Source organism: Ovis aries, chromosome 7 (assembly GCF_016772045.2).
Source record: "Ovis aries strain OAR_USU_Benz2616 breed Rambouillet chromosome 7, ARS-UI_Ramb_v3.0, whole genome shotgun sequence".
Classification (NCBI taxonomy): Eukaryota; Metazoa; Chordata; class Mammalia; order Artiodactyla; family Bovidae; genus Ovis; species Ovis aries.
Genome location: NC_056060.1, coordinates 85,474,930 through 85,494,200, shown reverse-complemented (window position 1 = coordinate 85,494,200; position 19,271 = coordinate 85,474,930). Strand labels below are relative to the sequence as shown.

Sequence of the window (19,271 nt, the reverse complement as noted above, 5' to 3'; positions counted from 1 at the left end):
AGTTAAAACTGGACATGGAACAACAGATTGGTTCCAAATAGGAAAAGGAGTACGTCAAGGCTGTATATTGTCACCCTGCTTATTTAACTTATATGCAGAGTACATCATGAGAAACGCTGGACTGGAAGAAACACAAGCTGGAATCAAGATTACCGGGAGAAATATCAATAACGTCAGATATGCAGATGATACCACCCTTATGGCAGAAAGTGAAAAGGAGCTAAAAAGCTTCTTGATGAAAGTGAAAGAGGAGAGTGAAAAAGTTGGCTTAAAGCTCAACATTCAGAAAACTAAGATCATGGCATCTGGTCCCATCACTTCATGGGAAATAGACGGGAAACAGTAGAAACAGTGTCAGACTTTATTTTTTGGGACTCCAAGATCACTGCAGATGGTGACTGCAGCCATGAAATTAAAAGACGCTTACTCCTTGGAAGAAAAGTTATGACCAACCTAGACAGTATATTCAAAAGCAGAGACATTACTTTGCCGACTAAAGTCCGTCTAGTCAAGGCTATGGTTTTCCCTGTGATCATGTATGGATGTGAGAGTTGGACTGTGAAGAAGGCTGAGTGCCGAAGAATTGATGCTGTTGAATTGTGGTATTGGAGAAGACTCTTGAGAGTCCCTTGGACTGCAAGGAGATCCAACCAGTCCATTCTGAAGGAGATCAGCCCTGGGATTTCTTTGGAAGGAATGATGCTAAAGCTGAAACTCCAGTACTTTGGCCACCTCATGTGAAGAACTGACTCATTGGAAAAGACTCTGATGCTGGGAGGGATTAGGGGCAGGAGGAGAAGGGGACGACAGAGGATGAGATGGCTGGATGGCATCACTGACTTGATGGACATGAGTCTGAGTGAACTCCGGGAGTTGGTGATGGACAGGGAGGCCTGGTGTGCTGCGATTCATGGGGTCGCAAAGAGTCGGACACGACTGAGCAACTGAACTGAACTGAACTGAACTGAATTTGGATACATTAGGACTGAGATGCACATTCAAGTAGAAAGGAGGTGTGGATGGCTAGATGCTCAGTGGAAGGATTGGGCTAGAGACACAAACTCTGCGCAAGGGTCATCAGTGTGCAGGTGATGGGAGAACACCCAGGACTGAATGGAGATTATGCCAAGAGTGAGCGCTGACAGAGAAGAGGAGGCTGGTGGATAAGCCCTGGGCACACTGCCATTGAGTGGTCAGGACTGGGTCATGGACCAAGGAAGCTGAACAAGGAAATCCTTCGAAAAGTAACACAGGAAATGGAAAAGTGCCTCCCTCCCAGGAGAAACTGATCTGATCTGGAAAAATCTTTAATATATTCATTGAGGACTTAACATGAGATTCCTTTTTTTTTTTTTTTCTCCTCTAAGAAGCAGATATAGGATTTGTCTCATTTCCATATTTCAAAATAAATTCCAGATAATACAAACACAAGAATCCCCTAATAACTTAGTAGCTTCTCGCTAGAACTTCTCACTCTTCTTTTTGAACTTGGTTAACATGAAAAACGGAGAAGGCAATGGCACCCCACTCCAGTACTCTCGCCTGGCGAATCCCATAGACAGAGGAGCCTGGTAGGCTGCAGTCCATGGGGTTGCTAGGAGTCGGACATGACTGAATGACTTCACTTTCACTTTACACTTTCATGCATTGGAGAAGGAAATGGCAACCCACTCCAGTGTTCTTGTCTGGAGAATCCCAGGGACAGGGGAGCCTGGTAGGCTGCTGTCTATGGGGTCGCACAGAGTTGAACACGACTGAAGCAACTTAGCAGTAGCAGCAACATGAAAAAGGAGTGTTATGTTCGGCAAGGAGCAGTGTGGTACTTAATGATATATGAATAGAAAGACCACTGGAACAGAATCATGAGTCCAGAAGTAAACCCAGGCACATGAACAGAAGTAGGCTATAGAGAAGGTGGGAAAGGATGAATTTTCAAATAAATGATGCTGGGACAAAAGTCATTTAGAAAAAAGAAATAAAACTGGATCCATACCTCATATTATACACCAGAATTAATTTCACATGGATGAGATCTAATTTTTTAAATGTAGATCTACATACCAATGTTCTTTTATGTCAGTCTCCCAATGCAATTGAAAAAGAAAATGGGACTTTATCAAACTTACAAGCTTTTGCACAGTAAAGGAAACTATAACCAAAATGAAAAGACAACCCACAAATGGAAGAAAATATTTGCAAACAATGTGACTGACATGAGCTTAATTTCCAAAATACACAAACAGCTCATATAACTCAACAACAAAAAACCAAACAACCCAATCAAAAAAGTGGGCAGAAGACCTAAATAGACATTTCTCCAAAGAAGACAAACAGATGGCCAGTAGGCACATGAAAAGATGTTCAACATCACTAATTATTAGAGAAATGCAAATCAAAACTACAAGGAGGTACCACCTTATGCCAGACGGTGAGAACGGCCATCATTAAAAAGTCTACAAACAATAAGTGCTGGAAAGGGTGTGGCGAATAGGGAACTCTTTGACACTGTTGATGGGAATGAAGAATACAGTATGGAGGCTCCTCAGAAAACTAAAAACAGAATTACCATGTGATCTGGCAATCCTGCTCCTGGGCATATTCACAGACAAAGCTGTAGTTCAGAAAGATACACAGCAGTGCTCTTCACAATAGCCAAGACAGGGAAACAACCTCTGTCCATCAGCAGAGGACTGGATAAAGAAGCCGCGGCACTTACATACGATGGAAAATTACTCAGCCACAGAAAGAATGAAATAATGCTATTTGTAGCAACATGGCTGTAACTGGAGATGATCATACGAAGTGAAGTTAGAAAAAGAAAGACGAATATCATATGGTATCACTTACATGCAGAATCTAAAATACGACTCAAATGAACCCATCTATGAAATGGAAAGAGAATCAGGGACATAAAAACTAAAATGGCAGTTGCCAAAGGGGCGGGGGGCGGGAGAGGGGCGCGGTGGGAGTTTGGGATTATCAGACTGGTATACACAATGGATAAACAACAAGGTCCTACTGTACAGCACAGGGAACTATATTCAATATCCTGGGATAAATTATAGTGGAAAAGAATATGAAAAAGAAGTGTATATACATGTAAAACTGAGTCACTTTGCTGTACAGCAGTAATTAACACAACATTGTAAATCAACTATACTTCAATTAAAAATAAATAAATAAAATGTAGGTTTATAACGTGGTCATGTTCCAAGAAAGCGTGATCTATAAAAACAGGTGGGTGTGCACTTATGGTCAACTGAGCTTTGGCGAGGGATGCACGGATATACAATGGAGAAAAGCTGATTTCTTCAACAAGGGGCGATGGGAAAACTCGATAGCTACATGTGAAAGAATGAAATTACAACATTCTCTAATACCATATACAAAAATAAAGTCAAAATGAATTAAAGACAGGAATGTAAGACCGGATACTATAAAACTCACTGAGGAAAACATAGGCAGAACACCCTGACACAAAATTGCAGCAATGCTTTTTTTTGGATTTCCTAAAGCAAAGGAAATAAAAGCAAAAATAAACAAAATGGGACCTAATTAAACTTAAAAGTTCTTGCACAGAAAAGGAGACCATAAACAAAATGAACAGGCAACATACTGAATGGGAGGAAATATTTGCAAATGACAGGACCAATAAGCAGTTAATATACAACACACATAAACAGCTCATATAACTCAACATTAAAAAAAAAAAAAACCATCAAACAACTCAACTAAAAAATGGGTGGAAGAACTAAACAGATACTTTTTTCAAAGAGGAAATGCAGATGGCCAACAGGCACATCAAAAGATGCTAGATATCACTAACCATCAGGGAAATGCAAATCAAAACCACAGTGAGATACCACCTCATACCTGTCAGAACAGCTATCATCATCAAAAAAAAAAAAAAAGGAACACAAACAATAAATGTTAGTAAGGATGTGGAGAAAAGGAAACCCTATACACTGTTGGTGGGAAGATACATTGGTGCAGGCACTGTGGGAAACTGTGAAGGTTTCTAAAAAAAAACAAAAAAATGGAACTACTATATGACCCAGCAACTACACTCCTGGGTATATACACAAAAAACAAAAACACCAGTTTGAAAAGATACATGCACCCCAATGTTCAAAGCAGCACTATTTACAATTGCCAAAATATGGAAGCAACCTAAATGTCCATCAACAAAGTGAATGGATTAAGAAGAAATGGTGTACACACACACACACACACACACACACACAGAGATACAGAATGGAATACTATTCAGTCACAAAAAGAACACAATTTTGTCATTTGTAGTGACATAGATGGCCTTGTAGGGCATTATGCTAAGTGAAGTAAGTCAGGCAGAGGAAGACAAATACTGTAGATTTCACTTACATGTGGATTCTAAAAAAAATACAACAAACTAGTGAACATAACAAAAAAGAAGCAGACTCACAGAGAACAAGCTAGTGGTTACCAGTGGGGATGGTGGTGAGGAAGGGCAACATAGGGTAGGGGAGTGGGAGGTAAAACTGTTGGGTGTAAGACAGGTTCAAGGATGTTTACACAACACAGGGGCATATAGTCACTATTCTATAATAATTATAATGGAAAGAAACCTTTAAAATTGCATAAAAAGCAGAGGACTGGCCTGTGGGCCACAGTTTGCTAAGTCTTAGTATATATAAACAAATAAGGATACATTAAAAATTTTGTATATACACTTATTTATTTTGCAGAAAGAAGTACATATAGGAAGGGTAAACCAGAAACTAACAAAGAAGTTACCCATAGGAGATGGACAGAAATGAGGTGAAAGGAATAAGGATGCGAGCAGGATATCTCTGAGTATATTTTTCTATACCATTTTGAGACAATAAAAAGTATACAGTACCATTTGTTCTTGCCAAAAACCTTTAATTTGAATCTAATCATGAGGAATCAATCAGCAAAATCCAGAGTGTGAGACATTCTACAACTGACCTGGATTCCTCAAAAAAGTCAATACACTGGGTGAAGGTATGGTAGCGGGGAAGGGGAGCTGGAAATATCTTAGAGAGTAAAAGATCCTGAAAAGAGATACAACTATCAACACAATATATGAACTCTGATTGGATCCTGGAACTACAAAAGACATTTTGGAGACAACCGGGGAAATTCAGACTATATTTTAAATATTATTAAATCATTAAATTTCTTAAGATGTGACAATTATATGGTGATTATTTGGAGAATGTCAATCTTTAGAGATTCATGCTAGAGTGTTCAGAGATTAAATATCATGATGATTGTATCTTGTCTTCAAATGCTTCAGGAGAGAAGAAAGCATATGTGTGGTGTGTGTCTATGTTTAGAGGTGGGGAGAGGAACAGAGGAGGAAGAGGGGAACACTGGAAAAAAATATTTTTGATAATGCTATTTTCAAGGCAACAATTGCTGAAAGAAATTCAGAACAAAAGTAATACCTATTCTTTGAGAAAAGGAAATTCCTCTCCAGAGTTTATCTTTAGTTAAACTATATTGTTGGCCAAGTACAGCAAATATATATACATATATATGTGTATTGGTTTACCACTCATCTAAGACTTAGTATAAGGAAACTGAAGACCAAATGATTTGTAATCCAGCAGTAACTAACAGGCAATTCCAATCTGTTTAGAAAAGTAACTTAAAGAAGAGCACCGAATGTCAAAATATGGATGAACTTTTAAAACATTATGCCAAGTGAAAGAAGCCCCTCATAAAAGACCACATAATACAGTAAGTCCCCAACATAAGAACCTTCAAGTTGCAGACTTTCAAAGATGCCAACATGTGTGCCAGTCCCTGTATGCCAGCTGCTGAACTGTACTACTGTACTTTTCAAGGTACTATATTATAAGATTAAAAATGTTTTATTTTTTGTTTTTTCATGTATGCATTATTTGTGTAAAAAGTGTTATAAACCTGTTACAGTACAGTACTATACAGCTGACTGTGTTGGGTGCGTACCTAGGCTAACTCTGTTGTACTTCTGAAAAGCTCTCAGAATGGAACTCGCCCATATGCAGTGGACTTATGCTATATAATTCCATTTACACGAAATGTCCAAAAACAGCAAATCAGAGAGTCAGAAAACAGATTGGTAGTTGTCTAGGGCAGGGGAGCTTGGGGGGAAAAGGGCAGTGATTGCTAATGGGTATGGGGTGAGCAGGGGTGATAATAAATATGGTCTAAAGTGACTGCGGTGGTGATAGTACAACTCTGAGTAAACTAGGGAAAGTGAAGCCGCTCAGTCGTGTCCCATTCTTTGGGACCCCATGGACTGTAGCCTACTGGGCTCCTCCGTCTATGGGATTTTCCTGGCAAAGGTACTGGAGTGGGTTGCCATTTCCTTCTCCAGAGGATCTTCCTGACACAGGGATCGAACCCAGGTCTACCTGCATTGCAGGCAGACGCTTTATCCTCTGAGCCACTAGGGAAGCTAGTGAGTATACTAAGAATGACTCAACTGTACGTTTCCAATGGGTGAACTGTCAGGTATAGGAATTACATCTCAACAAAGATGTTATAAGAAAACAGAAAAACAACACAGAAACACAGCCCACCCCGTCTCACCCTGTGATGCTGGCACTCACTTGGAAACCTTCACGGAGTCCTCTGCCCAGCGTCCTTGCCGGCGGGGTGGCTTGGGAGGGGGAACCTGCAAGGGACAGAAGCCAACAAAACAGTCACTCAGCATCACCGTTTCAGCAAACTGGGGCCAAGGTTAAGGTCACCTAAACCGACCTTCAACCTACCAAAAGCTTCTGAGTTTAAGTACAATACTATGAAACCTGGGTGTTTTCATACCTTTCATACCAGGAAGGCGGTCTGGCACTGTCAACTGAAAGCCCTAGAAATGCTCACACTTTCTGAGCCAACAATTCTAACCCCAGGAATTTATCCCAAGGAAATAATCAGAGAGAAATGTAATGTTATTTTTTTTAATATAGTGAATAACTAGAAACAATCAAGCAGGTTAGTCGCTCAGTCATGTCTGACTCTTTGCGACCCCATGGACTGTAGCCCACCAGGTTCCTCTGTCCACGGGATTCTCCAGGCAAGAATATTGGAGTGGGTTGCTATTTCCTTCTCCAAGGGATCTTTTCCACCCAGGGATTGAACTCAGGTCTCTTGCACTATGGGCAGATTCTTTACTGTCTGAGCCACCAGGGAAGCCCTCAGAAACAATCAAAATGGACATCAATAAGGAATTAAGTAAATCGTGAAATACACACGTGAAAAGTCTATACAATAATGAGAAACTTAAAAAAGAATAATGATATGAGTTAATGATATAAATGTTATATAATGTTACATTATGATATAAATGTTAACTTTTTGAAACATATTGTAAAACAGTAGGTACATGCTTCTGATTTTGGGAAAGAAAATCACATACATAATATCATACATGATTGAGAGGGAATCCAGTGATAGAATTAAGGCAATTTTTCTTTTTTCTTATGTGTACATTTTCTAATTCTTTTTTTTTAACCAGTCAACTTATACCACTTTTATAAACATAAAAGTAATAAAATAAAAGTATAAGAGACAGGCTTGCTTCAAAGATACAAACTCAATTGGTGGGTTAAAAATCTACTTATGTGGGCAGGAAGCATTCACTTGCAATAGATACATCCAGAAACCCAAGTCCAGGAATTCTTGTCTAACTATTTCAACTAAAAATACCAAAGTGGGAATTGACCAATCTACTGAAATACTCACATTGGACAAAAGAGCAAAAGCCTTTCCTATTTGGAATGACCCAGGACTCATCTAGGACCGCTGAGTTACCAATTTTCTTTTTCCGAGAACCTCACATAATCATAACTGCTGTTTTGAGTCTGAGGAGATTCTTAGATAAGTGGACTAAAATGGTGGTTGACAAACTTTTTCTAAAAGGGCTAGGTGGGAAATATTTTTGATTTTGTGGGTTGCAAAGGCTCTGTTACAACTACTCAACTCTGATACTGCAGGGCAATAAGCAGCCACAGATAAGAATTAAACACCTGGGTGTAATGTGTTCCAATAAAACTTTATAAAAACAAGCATGCATGTTTTTATAAAGTTAAAACAAGCTCAGTCACTCAGCTGTGTCCAGCCCTTTGAGACTCCAGGGACTGCAGCCTGCTAGGCTCCTCTGTCCATGGGATTTTCCCAGCAAGAACACTGGAGTGGATTGCCATTTCCTTCTCCAGAAACAAGAAGTGGGCCAAATTTTGCGGGAAGTATGTAGTCTGCAGTCTCTGGTGCTAAAATCACTGCAATATCCTTTCAATTTGTTGCTTAAAACCCAACTTGCAGCTTGAATTTTTTATTTATTTATTTAATTGGAGGCTAATTACCATACAATATTGTGGTTTTTGTATACTTCGACATGAATCAGCCACCGGTGTGCATGTATCCTCCCTCATCCTGAACCCCCCTCCCACCTCCCTCCCTACCCCACCACCCTGGGCTGTCCCAGAGCACCAGCTTTGAGTGCCCTGCTTTGTGTATTGAACTTGCACTGGTCATCTAATTTACTTATAGTAAAATACATGTTTCAATGCTATTCTCTCATATCATCCCACCCTCGCCTTCTCCCACATGGTCCAGAAGTCTATTCTTTACATCTGTGTCTCTTGCAGTCTTGCATATAGGGTCGTCATTACCATCTTTCTAAATTCCATATAATATATATATGTGTTAGTATACATGGGAAATAGATGGGGAAACAGTATCAGACTTTATTTTTTGGGGCTCCAAAATCACTGCAGATGGTGACTGCAGCCATGAAATTAAAAGACGCTTACTCCTTGGAAGAAAAGTTATGACCAACCTAGACAGCATATTCAAAAGCAGAGACATTACTTTGCCGACTAAGGTCCGTCTAGTCAAGTCTATGGTTTTCCCAGTGGTCATGTATGGATGTGAGAGTTGGACTGTGAAGAAGGCTGAGCGCCCAAGAATTGATGCTTTTGAACTGTGGTGTTGGGAGAAGGCTCTTGAGAGTCCCTTGGACTGCAAGGAGATCCAACCAGTCCATTCTGAAGGAGATCAGCCCTGGGATTTCTTTTGGAAGGAATGATGCTAAAGCTGAAACTTCAGTACTTTGGCCACCTCATGCAAAGAACTGACTCATTGGAAAAGACTCTGATGCTGGGAGGGATTGGGGGCAGGAGGAGAAGGGGACGACAGAGGATGAGATGGCTGGATGGTATCACTGACTTGATGGACGTGAGTCTGAGTGACCTCCGGGAGTTGGTGATGGACAGGGAGGCCTGGCGTGCTGCGATTCATGGGGTTGTAAAGAGTCGGACACGACTGAGCGACTGAACTGAACTGAACTGATACTGTACTGGTGTTTCTTTCTGACTTCCTTCACTCTGTATAATAGGCCCAAGTTTTGTCCACCTCATTAGAACAGACTCAAATGCGTTCTTTTTTATAGCTGAGTAATATTCCATTGTGTATATGTACCACAGCTTTCTTATCCATCGTCTGCCGATGGACATCTAGGTTGCTTTCATGTTCTAGCTATTGTAAACGGTGCTGCAATGAACATTGGGGTACACGTGTCTCTTTCAATTCTGCTTTCCTTGGTATGTATGCCCAGCAGTGGGATTGCTGGGTCGTATGGCAGTTCTGTTTCCAGTTTTTAAGGAATCTCCACACTGTTCTCCATAGTGGATGTACTAGTGTGCATTTCCACCACCAGTGTAAGAGGGTTCCCTTTTCTCCACACCCTCTCCAGCATTTATTGTTTGTAGACTTTTTGACGGCAGCCATTCTAACTAGCACGAGATGGTACCTCACTGTGATTTTGATTTGCATTTCTCTGATAATAAGTGATGTTGAGCATCTTTTCATGTGTTTGTTAGCCATCTGTATGTCTTTGGAGAAATGTCTGTTTAGTTCTTTGGCCCATTTTTTGATTGGATCATTTATTTTCCTGGTATTGAGCTGCATGAGCTGCTTGCATATTTTTAGAGATTAATTCTTTGTCAGTTTCATTTGCTATCATTATCTCCCATTCTGATGGCTGCCTTTTCACCTTGCTTAGAGTTTCCTTCATTGTGCAAAAGCTTTTAAGTTTAATTAGGTCCCATTTGTTTATTTTATTTCCTTACTCTGGGAGGTGGGTCACAGAGGATCTTGCTGTGATTTATGTCAGAGAGTGTTCTGCCTATATTTTCCTCTAAGAGTTTTATAGTTTCTGGTCTTACATTTAGATCTTTAATTCACTCTGAGTTTCTTTTTGTGTATGGTGTTAGAAAGTGTTCTAGTTTCATTCTTTTACAGGTGGTTGGCCAGTTTTCCCAGCACTACTTGTTAAAGAGATGGTCTTTTCTCCATTGTATATTTTTGCCTCCTTTGTCAAAGATAAGGTGTCCATAGGTGCGTGGATTTATCTCTGGGCTTTCTATTTTGTTCTACTGATATGTATTTCTATCTTTGTGCTGTATACTATCTTGAAGACTGTAGCTTTGTAGTATAGTCCAAAGTCAGGCAGGTTGATTCCTCCAGTTCCATTCTTTTTTTTCAAGATTGCTTTGGATAGTCAAGGTTTTATGTGTTTCCATACAAACTGTGAAATTATTTGTTCTAGTTCTGTGAAAAATACCACTGGTAGCTTGATAGGGATTGCATTGAATGTATAGATTGCTTTGGGTAGTATACTCATTTTCATTATATTGATTCTTCCAATCCACGAACATGGTATATTTCTCCATCTAATTGTGTCACCTTTTATTTCTTTCATCAGTGTTTTATAATTTTTTTATATACAGGCCTTTTGTTTCTTTAGGCAAATTTATTCCCAAGTATTTTATTCTTTTCATTGAAGGAGACTATAGCAAAAATCAACAAAACTAAAAGCTGGTTCTTTGAGAAAATAAATAAAATAGACAAACCATTAGCCAGACTCATTTAGAAAATAAGGGAGAAGAATCAAATCAATAAAATTCGAAATGAAAATGGAGAAATCACAACAGACATCACAGAAATACAAACAATCATAAGAGACTACTATGAGCAACTATATGCCAATAAAATGGACAAATTGGAAGAAATGGACAAATTCTTAGAATAGGATAACCTTCCAAAAATGAACCAGGAAGAAATAGAAAATCTTAACAGACCCATCACAAGCATGGATATTGAAGCTGTAATCAAAAATCTTCCAACAAACAAAGGCCCAGGACCAGAGGGCTTCACAGCTGAATTCTACCAAAAAGTTAGGGAAGACCTAACACTTATCCTACTCAAACTCTTCCAGAAAACTGCAGAGGAAGGTAAACTCCCAGAGGCCACCATCACCCTAATCCCAAAACCAGACAAAGATGCCACAAAAAATGAAAACTACAGGCCAATATCACTGATGAACATAGATGCAGAAATCCTCAACAAAATTCTAGCAAACGGAATCCGCAACATATTAAAAACAGCATACATCATGACCAAGTGGGCTTTATCCCAGGGATGCAAGGATTTTTCAATATGTGCAAGTCAATCAATCTGATACACCATTATTAACAAATTGAAAGATAAAATCCATATGATTATCTCAATAGATACAGTGAAAGCTTATGACAAAATTCAACACCCATTTATGATAAAAACTCTCCAGAAAGCAGGCATAGAAGGAACATACCTCAACATAATAAAAGCCATATACAACAAACCCACAGCAAACATTATTCTCAATGGCAAAAAATTGAAAGCATTTCCTCTAAAATCAGGAATAAGACAAGGGTGCCCACTCTCACCACTACTATTCAACATAGTTTTGGAAGTCCTAGCCACAGCAATCAGAGAAGAAAAAGAAATAAAAGGAAACCAGATTGGAAAAGAAGAAGGAAGTAAAACTGTTTGCAGATGACATGATCCTCTACATAGAAAACCCCAAAAACACCACCAGAAAATTACTAGGGGGCCAGGAGAAATATCAATAACCTCAGATATGCAGATGACACCATCCTTATGGCAGAAAGTGAAGAGGAACTAAAAGCCTCTTGATGAAAGTGAAAGAGGAGAGTGAAAAAGTTGGCTTAAAGCTCAACATTCAGAAAACGAAGATCATGGCATCTGGTCCCATCATTTCATGGGAAATAGATGAGGAAACAGAGGAAACAGTGTCAGATTTTATTTTGGGGGGTTCCAAAATCACTGCAGATGGTGACTGCAGCCATGAAATTAAAAGACGCTTACTCCTTGGAAGAAAAGTTATGACCAACCTAGACAGCATATTCAAAAGCAGAGACATTGCTTTGCCAACAAAGGTCTGTCTAGTCAAGGCTATGTTTTTCCAGTGGTCATGTATGGATGTGAGAGTTGGACTGTGAAGAAAGCTGAGCACCAAAGAATTTATGCTTTTGAACTGTGGTGTTGGAGAAGGCTCTTGAGAGTCCCTTGGACTGCAAGGAGATCCAACCAGTCCATTCTGAAGGAGATCAGCCCTGGGATTTCTTTGGAGGGAATGATGCTAAAGCTGAAACTCCAGTACTTTGGTCACCTCATGCAAAGAGTTGACTCATTGGAAAAGACTCTGATGCTGGGAGGGATTGGGGGCAGGAGGAGAAGGGGACGACAGAGGATGAGATGGCTGGACGGCATCACTGACTCGATGGACATGAGTCTGAGTGACCTCTGGGAGTTGGTGATGGACAGGGAGGCCTGGTGTGCTGTGATTCATGGGGTCGCAAAGAGTTGGACATGACTGAGCAACTGAACTGAACTGAATCAATGACTACAGTTAAGTTGCAGGATAGAAAATTCATATACAGAAGTCCCTTGCATTCCTATATATTAACAATGAGAAAACAGAAAGAGAAATTAAGGAAACAATCCCATTCACCATTGCAACTAACTTGTAGCTTTTTAAGAAAAAATTCCTTTAACGTGCCGAAATACACTTAACTTCTGATGTTTTTATTTTACACCAAGATGCCCTCCCTTTCCTGGTTCTCCAGTAACCTGCCAAGGATGAGCCCCATCCTTGGAGCTCATGTGGGGAGAGGAAGAACCTGCTGGAAAGGCCTGATGGAGGAGAAGCCGAGAGTTGGAAAGCCTACATCCGAAAAGACTTATCTCCCGAGAACCCTAGGCAATACTTTAGAGAAGACAAACTTGGGTAATGGCACTTTATACGCTCAGAAATGACAAAAATGTAGGAGTAGAAAGTGAACTGGTGCTTAGTTCTCAGCAGGGAACCCACAGAAGATGAAGGAAGAGATTCCACCATTAATTCCCAGTCCACACATCCTTTCTTGGTGTCTCTGCCACCCACACTCACCTGTCCCCAGACTGGATGGAGAAGCCTTTCATCCCAAGACCCGTCTTTCCTAAGACACAGCTGAGTGAACTAGGGGTGCACTAGTCAGACCCAGTCAGAAACAATTGAGTTCTTGGCCCCAGAAATCTGGAACTGAAGCTCAGAGGTTAGGCTGCTCGGACAGCACCAAGTGTTGGAACTCTAAGGACCAGCTGGAATCAGAATAAAGGCAAGTGGACACAAGCCAAAGTTGTGTATAAGCAGAGATCAGGAACCTTGTCTTGGTCAGCTCTTACTGTGCTTGCAAAGGTGAAAGAGATCAGAACTGAACCATATCAGGTGCCTCCAGGAGGTTTTAAATCAATCTGGCTCACAGCTTTCTTCCCTATGATTTTGAAGATAACATCCCACTTTCCTTTACCCAAGGGTAGGACCATCTTGTGACAAGGAGCATTAATGAATTTGGAGGTCACAAACTAGGAACCACAAGTTTGGTTTGGCCATACAGTGGCTTTTGTCTGTTTCTAAATTTAAATTACCATTTTAAAAACTGCAAGATTTCCGCACAGAGCAGCACTTTCTGGCTTCTCTCGGAAAACTGGAAGCTCTAGTGGTTCTGGGGCTGAGCAGCAGCCGCCTTCAGGTGACTGGACATGTGCGTTCCAGTTTGCCACAGTCCCCACCCGGCCTGCCTGGCCCCTTCCTGCCCCGTCAAGTGCCAGTGGACATCTATTACGATGGGCTTGTGCTGCTGTTTCTCTTCCGGTACAGAATTCCCTCCGGTTCCTATGACAACAGGCAGTGGGTAAATGAAAGCTGTGTCGGGTGTTTGACAAAAACGGGAACGAACATATACTTCTTGGTTGGAATTGGGATCTCTTCTTTACCGTATCAGTGTGCAGACCGCTGGTGTGCCTGTGTCTAACCCCTAGGCCCACTTCGCTTCCCCAAGTGCCCTGCCTGCCCCTGGGGCACCCGGGTGTTGGAAGGACAGGAGGAACCCATGTGAAATCCATGGTGCCCACAGGATCAAGAGGCCCAGGCCTACCTGGAGCTTTTCCACCTTGAGCCTGAAAGAGGAAGAGAAAGGATCCTGTTGCCTCGGCAAGGTTCCTCAACCCGTGTGTCATGGCCCCGCCTCATTTTCTGCCATGGGGTGTGGGTGACCAGGGGGCAGGAGACGCAGAGACCGAACTGGGGAAGGATTGTGAGAGACCAGGCAGCAGGGAAAAGGGGTATAAGTGATATCAAATGAGGTCAAGATGCACTCCTTTGAGAAACCACTAACCTGTTGAGGGATTAAATGAGTGACTCCATGGTAAGTGCTCAGAGCAGTGCCTGGCATAGTAAGTGCTGGATCTTCATTGTTAGCAGCAGCAGCAGCATCACTAATGTCAATATAGGAAAGGTTAGACCATGTGTAATAAAATACACCACATCATCTGGAGGAGGTGGGGGCAAGATTCCTCTGAGCCTGGCCTGAGCTGTCATTTTGATGATTAATCCATCATATGGTTCATAAAGTTCCCTAAGATTCCCAGGACTTCTCTGGTGACTCAGCTAGTAAAGAATCTGCCTGCAATGTGGGAGACCTGGGTTCGATCTCTGGGTTAGGAAGATCCCCTGGAGAAGGGAAAGGCTACCCACTGCAGTATTGTAGCCTGGAGAATTCCACAGACTGTATAGTCCTTGGGGTCGCAAAGAGTCGGATACAACTGAGCGACTTTCACTTTCACAAGATTCCCAAACCCAAAATGATCTGCTTTATCCTCTTCAACCACAAACCTCAAAAAGTTACAGCCATTGGGAGGATGAGTGAGAATCTTTTCTGCCCACAGGTCACACAAAGACACGTTTCCTCTCATCTTCCTTCCATTCTGAAACAGTGGCAACTGCTAACACAACAGCTTCCAAACAGAAAGACCACCACCCAAGAGTCACTCCTCCACAGCCAGAAGACCTTAACACCTTGTCCCCAAATCAAAGGGGCTTGTGCACTAATAACAGAAGACTTCAAGAGCTGACATAATGCTGTAAAAACTGCATAGGGTGCTTTTCCTTGAGATCACTAAGAGTTACAAAGACTTTCTCTACACCAAATGGGCAGGGTTTAGCGGCCTTCCCTGCTCCCCACCAGGAGTCCTGGCTACACTTGGGAGAGAGCACTGAAGTGGCTGGGAGATAGGGGTGGGTAGAACTCAGCTCTCTGCAAAGTAGGGCTTGGGTGTTTAGCGGGGGTTGTCTTTTCTGATGGGGCATCCCTGCTCTCATGATTTAGTACCCTGAGTCCAAGGGTAAGAAAAAACATTGTTTTGTAAATCTTCCTACTATGAGTCTTGTTATGGTCACCCACAAATACCCTATCTGCATGAGACAGATGTAATTAACCTCTACTCAGTCAGTTCAGTCACACAGTCAGTTCAGTGTCTGACTCTTTGCGACCCCATGGACTGCAGCACGCCAGGCTTCCCCGTCCTTCACTATCTCCTGAAGCTTGCTCAAACTCATGTCCATTGAGTTGGTGATGCCATCCAACCATCTCATCCTCTGTCGTCCCCTATCCTCCTCCCCCCAATCCCTCCCAGCATCAGGGTCTTTTCCAATGAGTCAGATCTTCGCATCAGGTAGTCAAAGTACCAGAGCTTCAGCTTCAGCATCAGTCCTTCCAGTGAATATTCAGGGTTGGTTTCCCTGAATTTAAGATTGACTGGTTTGATCTCCTTGCTGTTCAAGAGACTCTCAAGAGTCTTCTCCAGCACCACAGTTCAAAAGCATCAATTCTTCAGTGCTCAGCCTTCTTTATGGTCCAATCCTCACATCCGTACATGATCCAGTGATAAAGGCTCCTTCCCAGAATACAACTTTCCTCCTCTATAGAGAGCTGAGCACTGCTCTACACACACCAGATGAGTTAGAGAAAGAAGAAGACGTCATCTCTGTTCTCAAATGAGACCCCAGTCCAGTGAGGCCAGGAAGACACAGAACTCAGAGTGTATCAGGTCTTTGAGAAATCTACGTGGTGGACATCCGGTTCAATCTGAAACTACAAAAGCCACACTGAAGAGGGGATGTAGGCATCAGGGATGGAGGAACTGGGGGGTCCTTCCAGGGAGAGGCTTCATCCAGGGTCCAAAGGTGAAGCTGAAGAGGAAGCCCTCAGCTGTGGGGCGGTTCCACTGAATTTTGCCATTTTCTCATCACTTGTGCTGGTTTTTACTAGGCCACTCTCTCCTGGGGCATCATTCAGGCAGTGTTCTGACAAGCACGCATAAGCTTGCAAGACAGGACTGAAGGCTACACAGAATCGTAGCAAATGGGCAGTGCTGGCGATAAAGAGACTGACAGAAGCTTTACGGAGTAAGGGGGGCTTACCCTGGACCAGGAAGATAAGCAGAAATGAAAAGGAAAAGCAATCCAGGAGCAACCTGAAAAGGTGCCATGCTACCAGGACAGCACATGACACAGGGGCTGCAGCAGATGCTGCTCCCGACATCATCCTGGTGGGGAGCCAAGGTCCTCAGCAGCCGTTATATACAGTGCTGGCTGGAAGTGCAAGCTGATGCGACTTGATCATAATGGAGTAGCTTAAAATCAGGTGCGAACGATCTGTTTGAAAATGTAAGCGATGACTGGCTTTTCACAGTACAATCTAAAAGGTCTGGTGGGTTCTTCTGTGCAGTCTAGCCCCTGAAAGCCTGGCTCCTCTCCCTAAAAGCTATGACGATGTCATGGAGACACCTGTTAGCACTGTTTCAGAAAAGGCCCTGAGCTGTCTCTCCAGGACAATCTGAAACACGGGACACACTCTAAACCGAGATGCTACCCTTGCTTCTTTTATTATCAGCTGCCAGGACTGCTACATTCTCCCAGCCGCGGTGACAGAGAAAATGCTGGGGGCACTCTGGGAGCCGGAATGCTCTCTCCAGCACACGGTCAGAGCCCAGTCCTCACAGGCAGCTCTGAGAAACCGTCACCCTTCATTACAGAGCCCTCCATTCGGACCAGGGGAGGTCTTGCCCACCAGGCGTGGGTAGGTCAAGAGGAGACACGAGTGCTTAATTTATTATTTCTCAAATAGTGTCTGAGGTCTTGGTGCAAAGGCCTAGGCATTTAAAGAAAAAGGAATTGACTCTTGCCCCATCCTTGAAACTAGAAACTCAGTCTAAGACAGTGGTGACCTTTTTCATGGAGCCCACAAACACCGCAATCCTCCTTGACCAAGCACTTGGGGAGACACTACCAACCTGTATGAAGCATGGCTCTGGGAGAAATCTGTTTTCTAGCCCTGTGTTAGGAAAGAGGGGGGAAAAAAAACAAAACCCTGGATAGGTGAGAGAGAGTAGGGCTCAAATAGATATTAAAAATGAAGAGAGGACTTAGACCTAGAATTCAAAAGCCCTGGTTTATTCTTCACATTGCTCCGCTTCTGAAATTCAGAGGCACAGCCCCAAGACATCTGCTGGGCAAACGATTTCCAATTTTGGCAGATTTAGTGCCAGGTAACGTTACCCAAACTTGCTTTTTGTTTTTTTTTTTAAAGAAAGAGTCTTAAAATGTGCAACACCAGTAGGGATAGAAATAGGAGTGGGTGACGGTAGCCCTGAGGCAGTGCATCCCTCGCGTTCTCGCCTAAAAGCTGGAGTCACGTCTCGAGTGTGGGAAAGCAGCACAGCCTGCCGGGGCGGCCGCCTGATGGACGGAGGGGCCAGGACCCCGCATAGCTCCTGGAGAGAAGCAAAAATGTGCTCTCTCCAAAAATAAACAGGGGCAGGAATGACTGCGAGTAAAGAGTTGGAAGCACGTGACCAGTGGTTGCGGTCCTGAAATACCAGCTTTCAACAAAAAGGAGGCAGAGAGCAGGAAATTCAGGAAACGGCCACTTTATATGGTCTCATCCGAATGGGCAAGGATTCAACTAACTGGAATTACCAAGTCACAGGGAGCCTCGAGGGCTAGACTTGTTTCTGATCTTTATATGGTTCCCCCAGATTCTTAAGATGCCGAAATAGAAAAGACACCACAGTGCCAAAAAAGGAGCCTTTCGAGTTTAGAAACTTCTCACACACTCTCCGAAGTCCTGGAGAAACCCCACAGTGTGAAGCAGTCCAAAATCCAAACTGCATCCTATTTCAAAAAAGCCAGTCCAAACGTATGCGTGAATTCCCAACAGAAAAAACATTCAGTTTCAGCAAGGATCCACTGCACACCTCACATCTCCCATCTTACACGTCCCATGTTCAACCCTAGCTAGAAACAAACTTCCTTTCCTTTCTCCAGCAACCTGAGAAAAGATGCAGGAAAGCTTACATGCTTCATAAAAGAGAAAATTAACCCTTATTAACATGTGCATACGCTGCAGAGGCGGTGCGTGTTCTTCAAATCTGTCCACCACGCACAGTTCCATCTCTTTAAAAAAAATTTTTTTTGATGTGGACCATTTTAAAAGTCTTTATTGAACTTGTTACAATATGGTTTCTGTTTCATGTTTGGGTTTTTTGGCCACGAGGCATGTAGGACCTTAGCGCCCCGACCAGGGATCAAACCCACACCTCCTGCTCTGGAAGGTGAAGTCTTAACCAGTGGACCACCAGGGAAGTCCTCCACAGTTTCATCTCTGCCAATTTCTCCCTCCAGCCTCACACTGGGTCGGACAACTAACTCACCACAGACCTGAGTTTTCTCCTCGTGGGTTTAAGGTCATGGCAGGTAATGGGCCATCCGAGCTTATAACTGAACCCTTATGAGGAAATGTAGCTCTTTCAAGCTGTAACAGACCTAATAAAATGCCAGATCTATTTTAAGCATGTGACAGAAACCTAACCACCAAGAGATGCTAAAGCCACTACCTGATTGATTGACAGGGAATCGTACATTCTCCTGGTGCCAAAGAATCACCCTGTGTGTGCCAGGTGTGAAGGATAAAAATGTTCCTGAACAAGAGATATCTACTGGCATCATAACTCAGGGATCAAACTTAGCCTGTGAACGGTGAGGACCAATGTAC

At 42.5% G+C, this 19,271-nt stretch overlaps 1 protein-coding gene across 7 annotated transcripts in view; it reads right to left on the bottom strand.

Annotated features, from left to right (window-relative positions):
- Positions 1–19,271, bottom strand: part of IFT43 (intraflagellar transport 43) — a 115,191-nt gene that overhangs the window by 56,469 nt on the left and 39,451 nt on the right. For all 7 annotated transcript variants that reach the window (XM_060418409.1, XM_027972063.3, XM_012182110.5 and 4 more), the window contains one exon: positions 6,606–6,670. In XM_060418409.1, the coding sequence (XP_060274392.1) occupies positions 6,606–6,670 (65 nt within the window). The remainder of the gene's footprint in view (positions 1–6,605; positions 6,671–19,271) is intronic.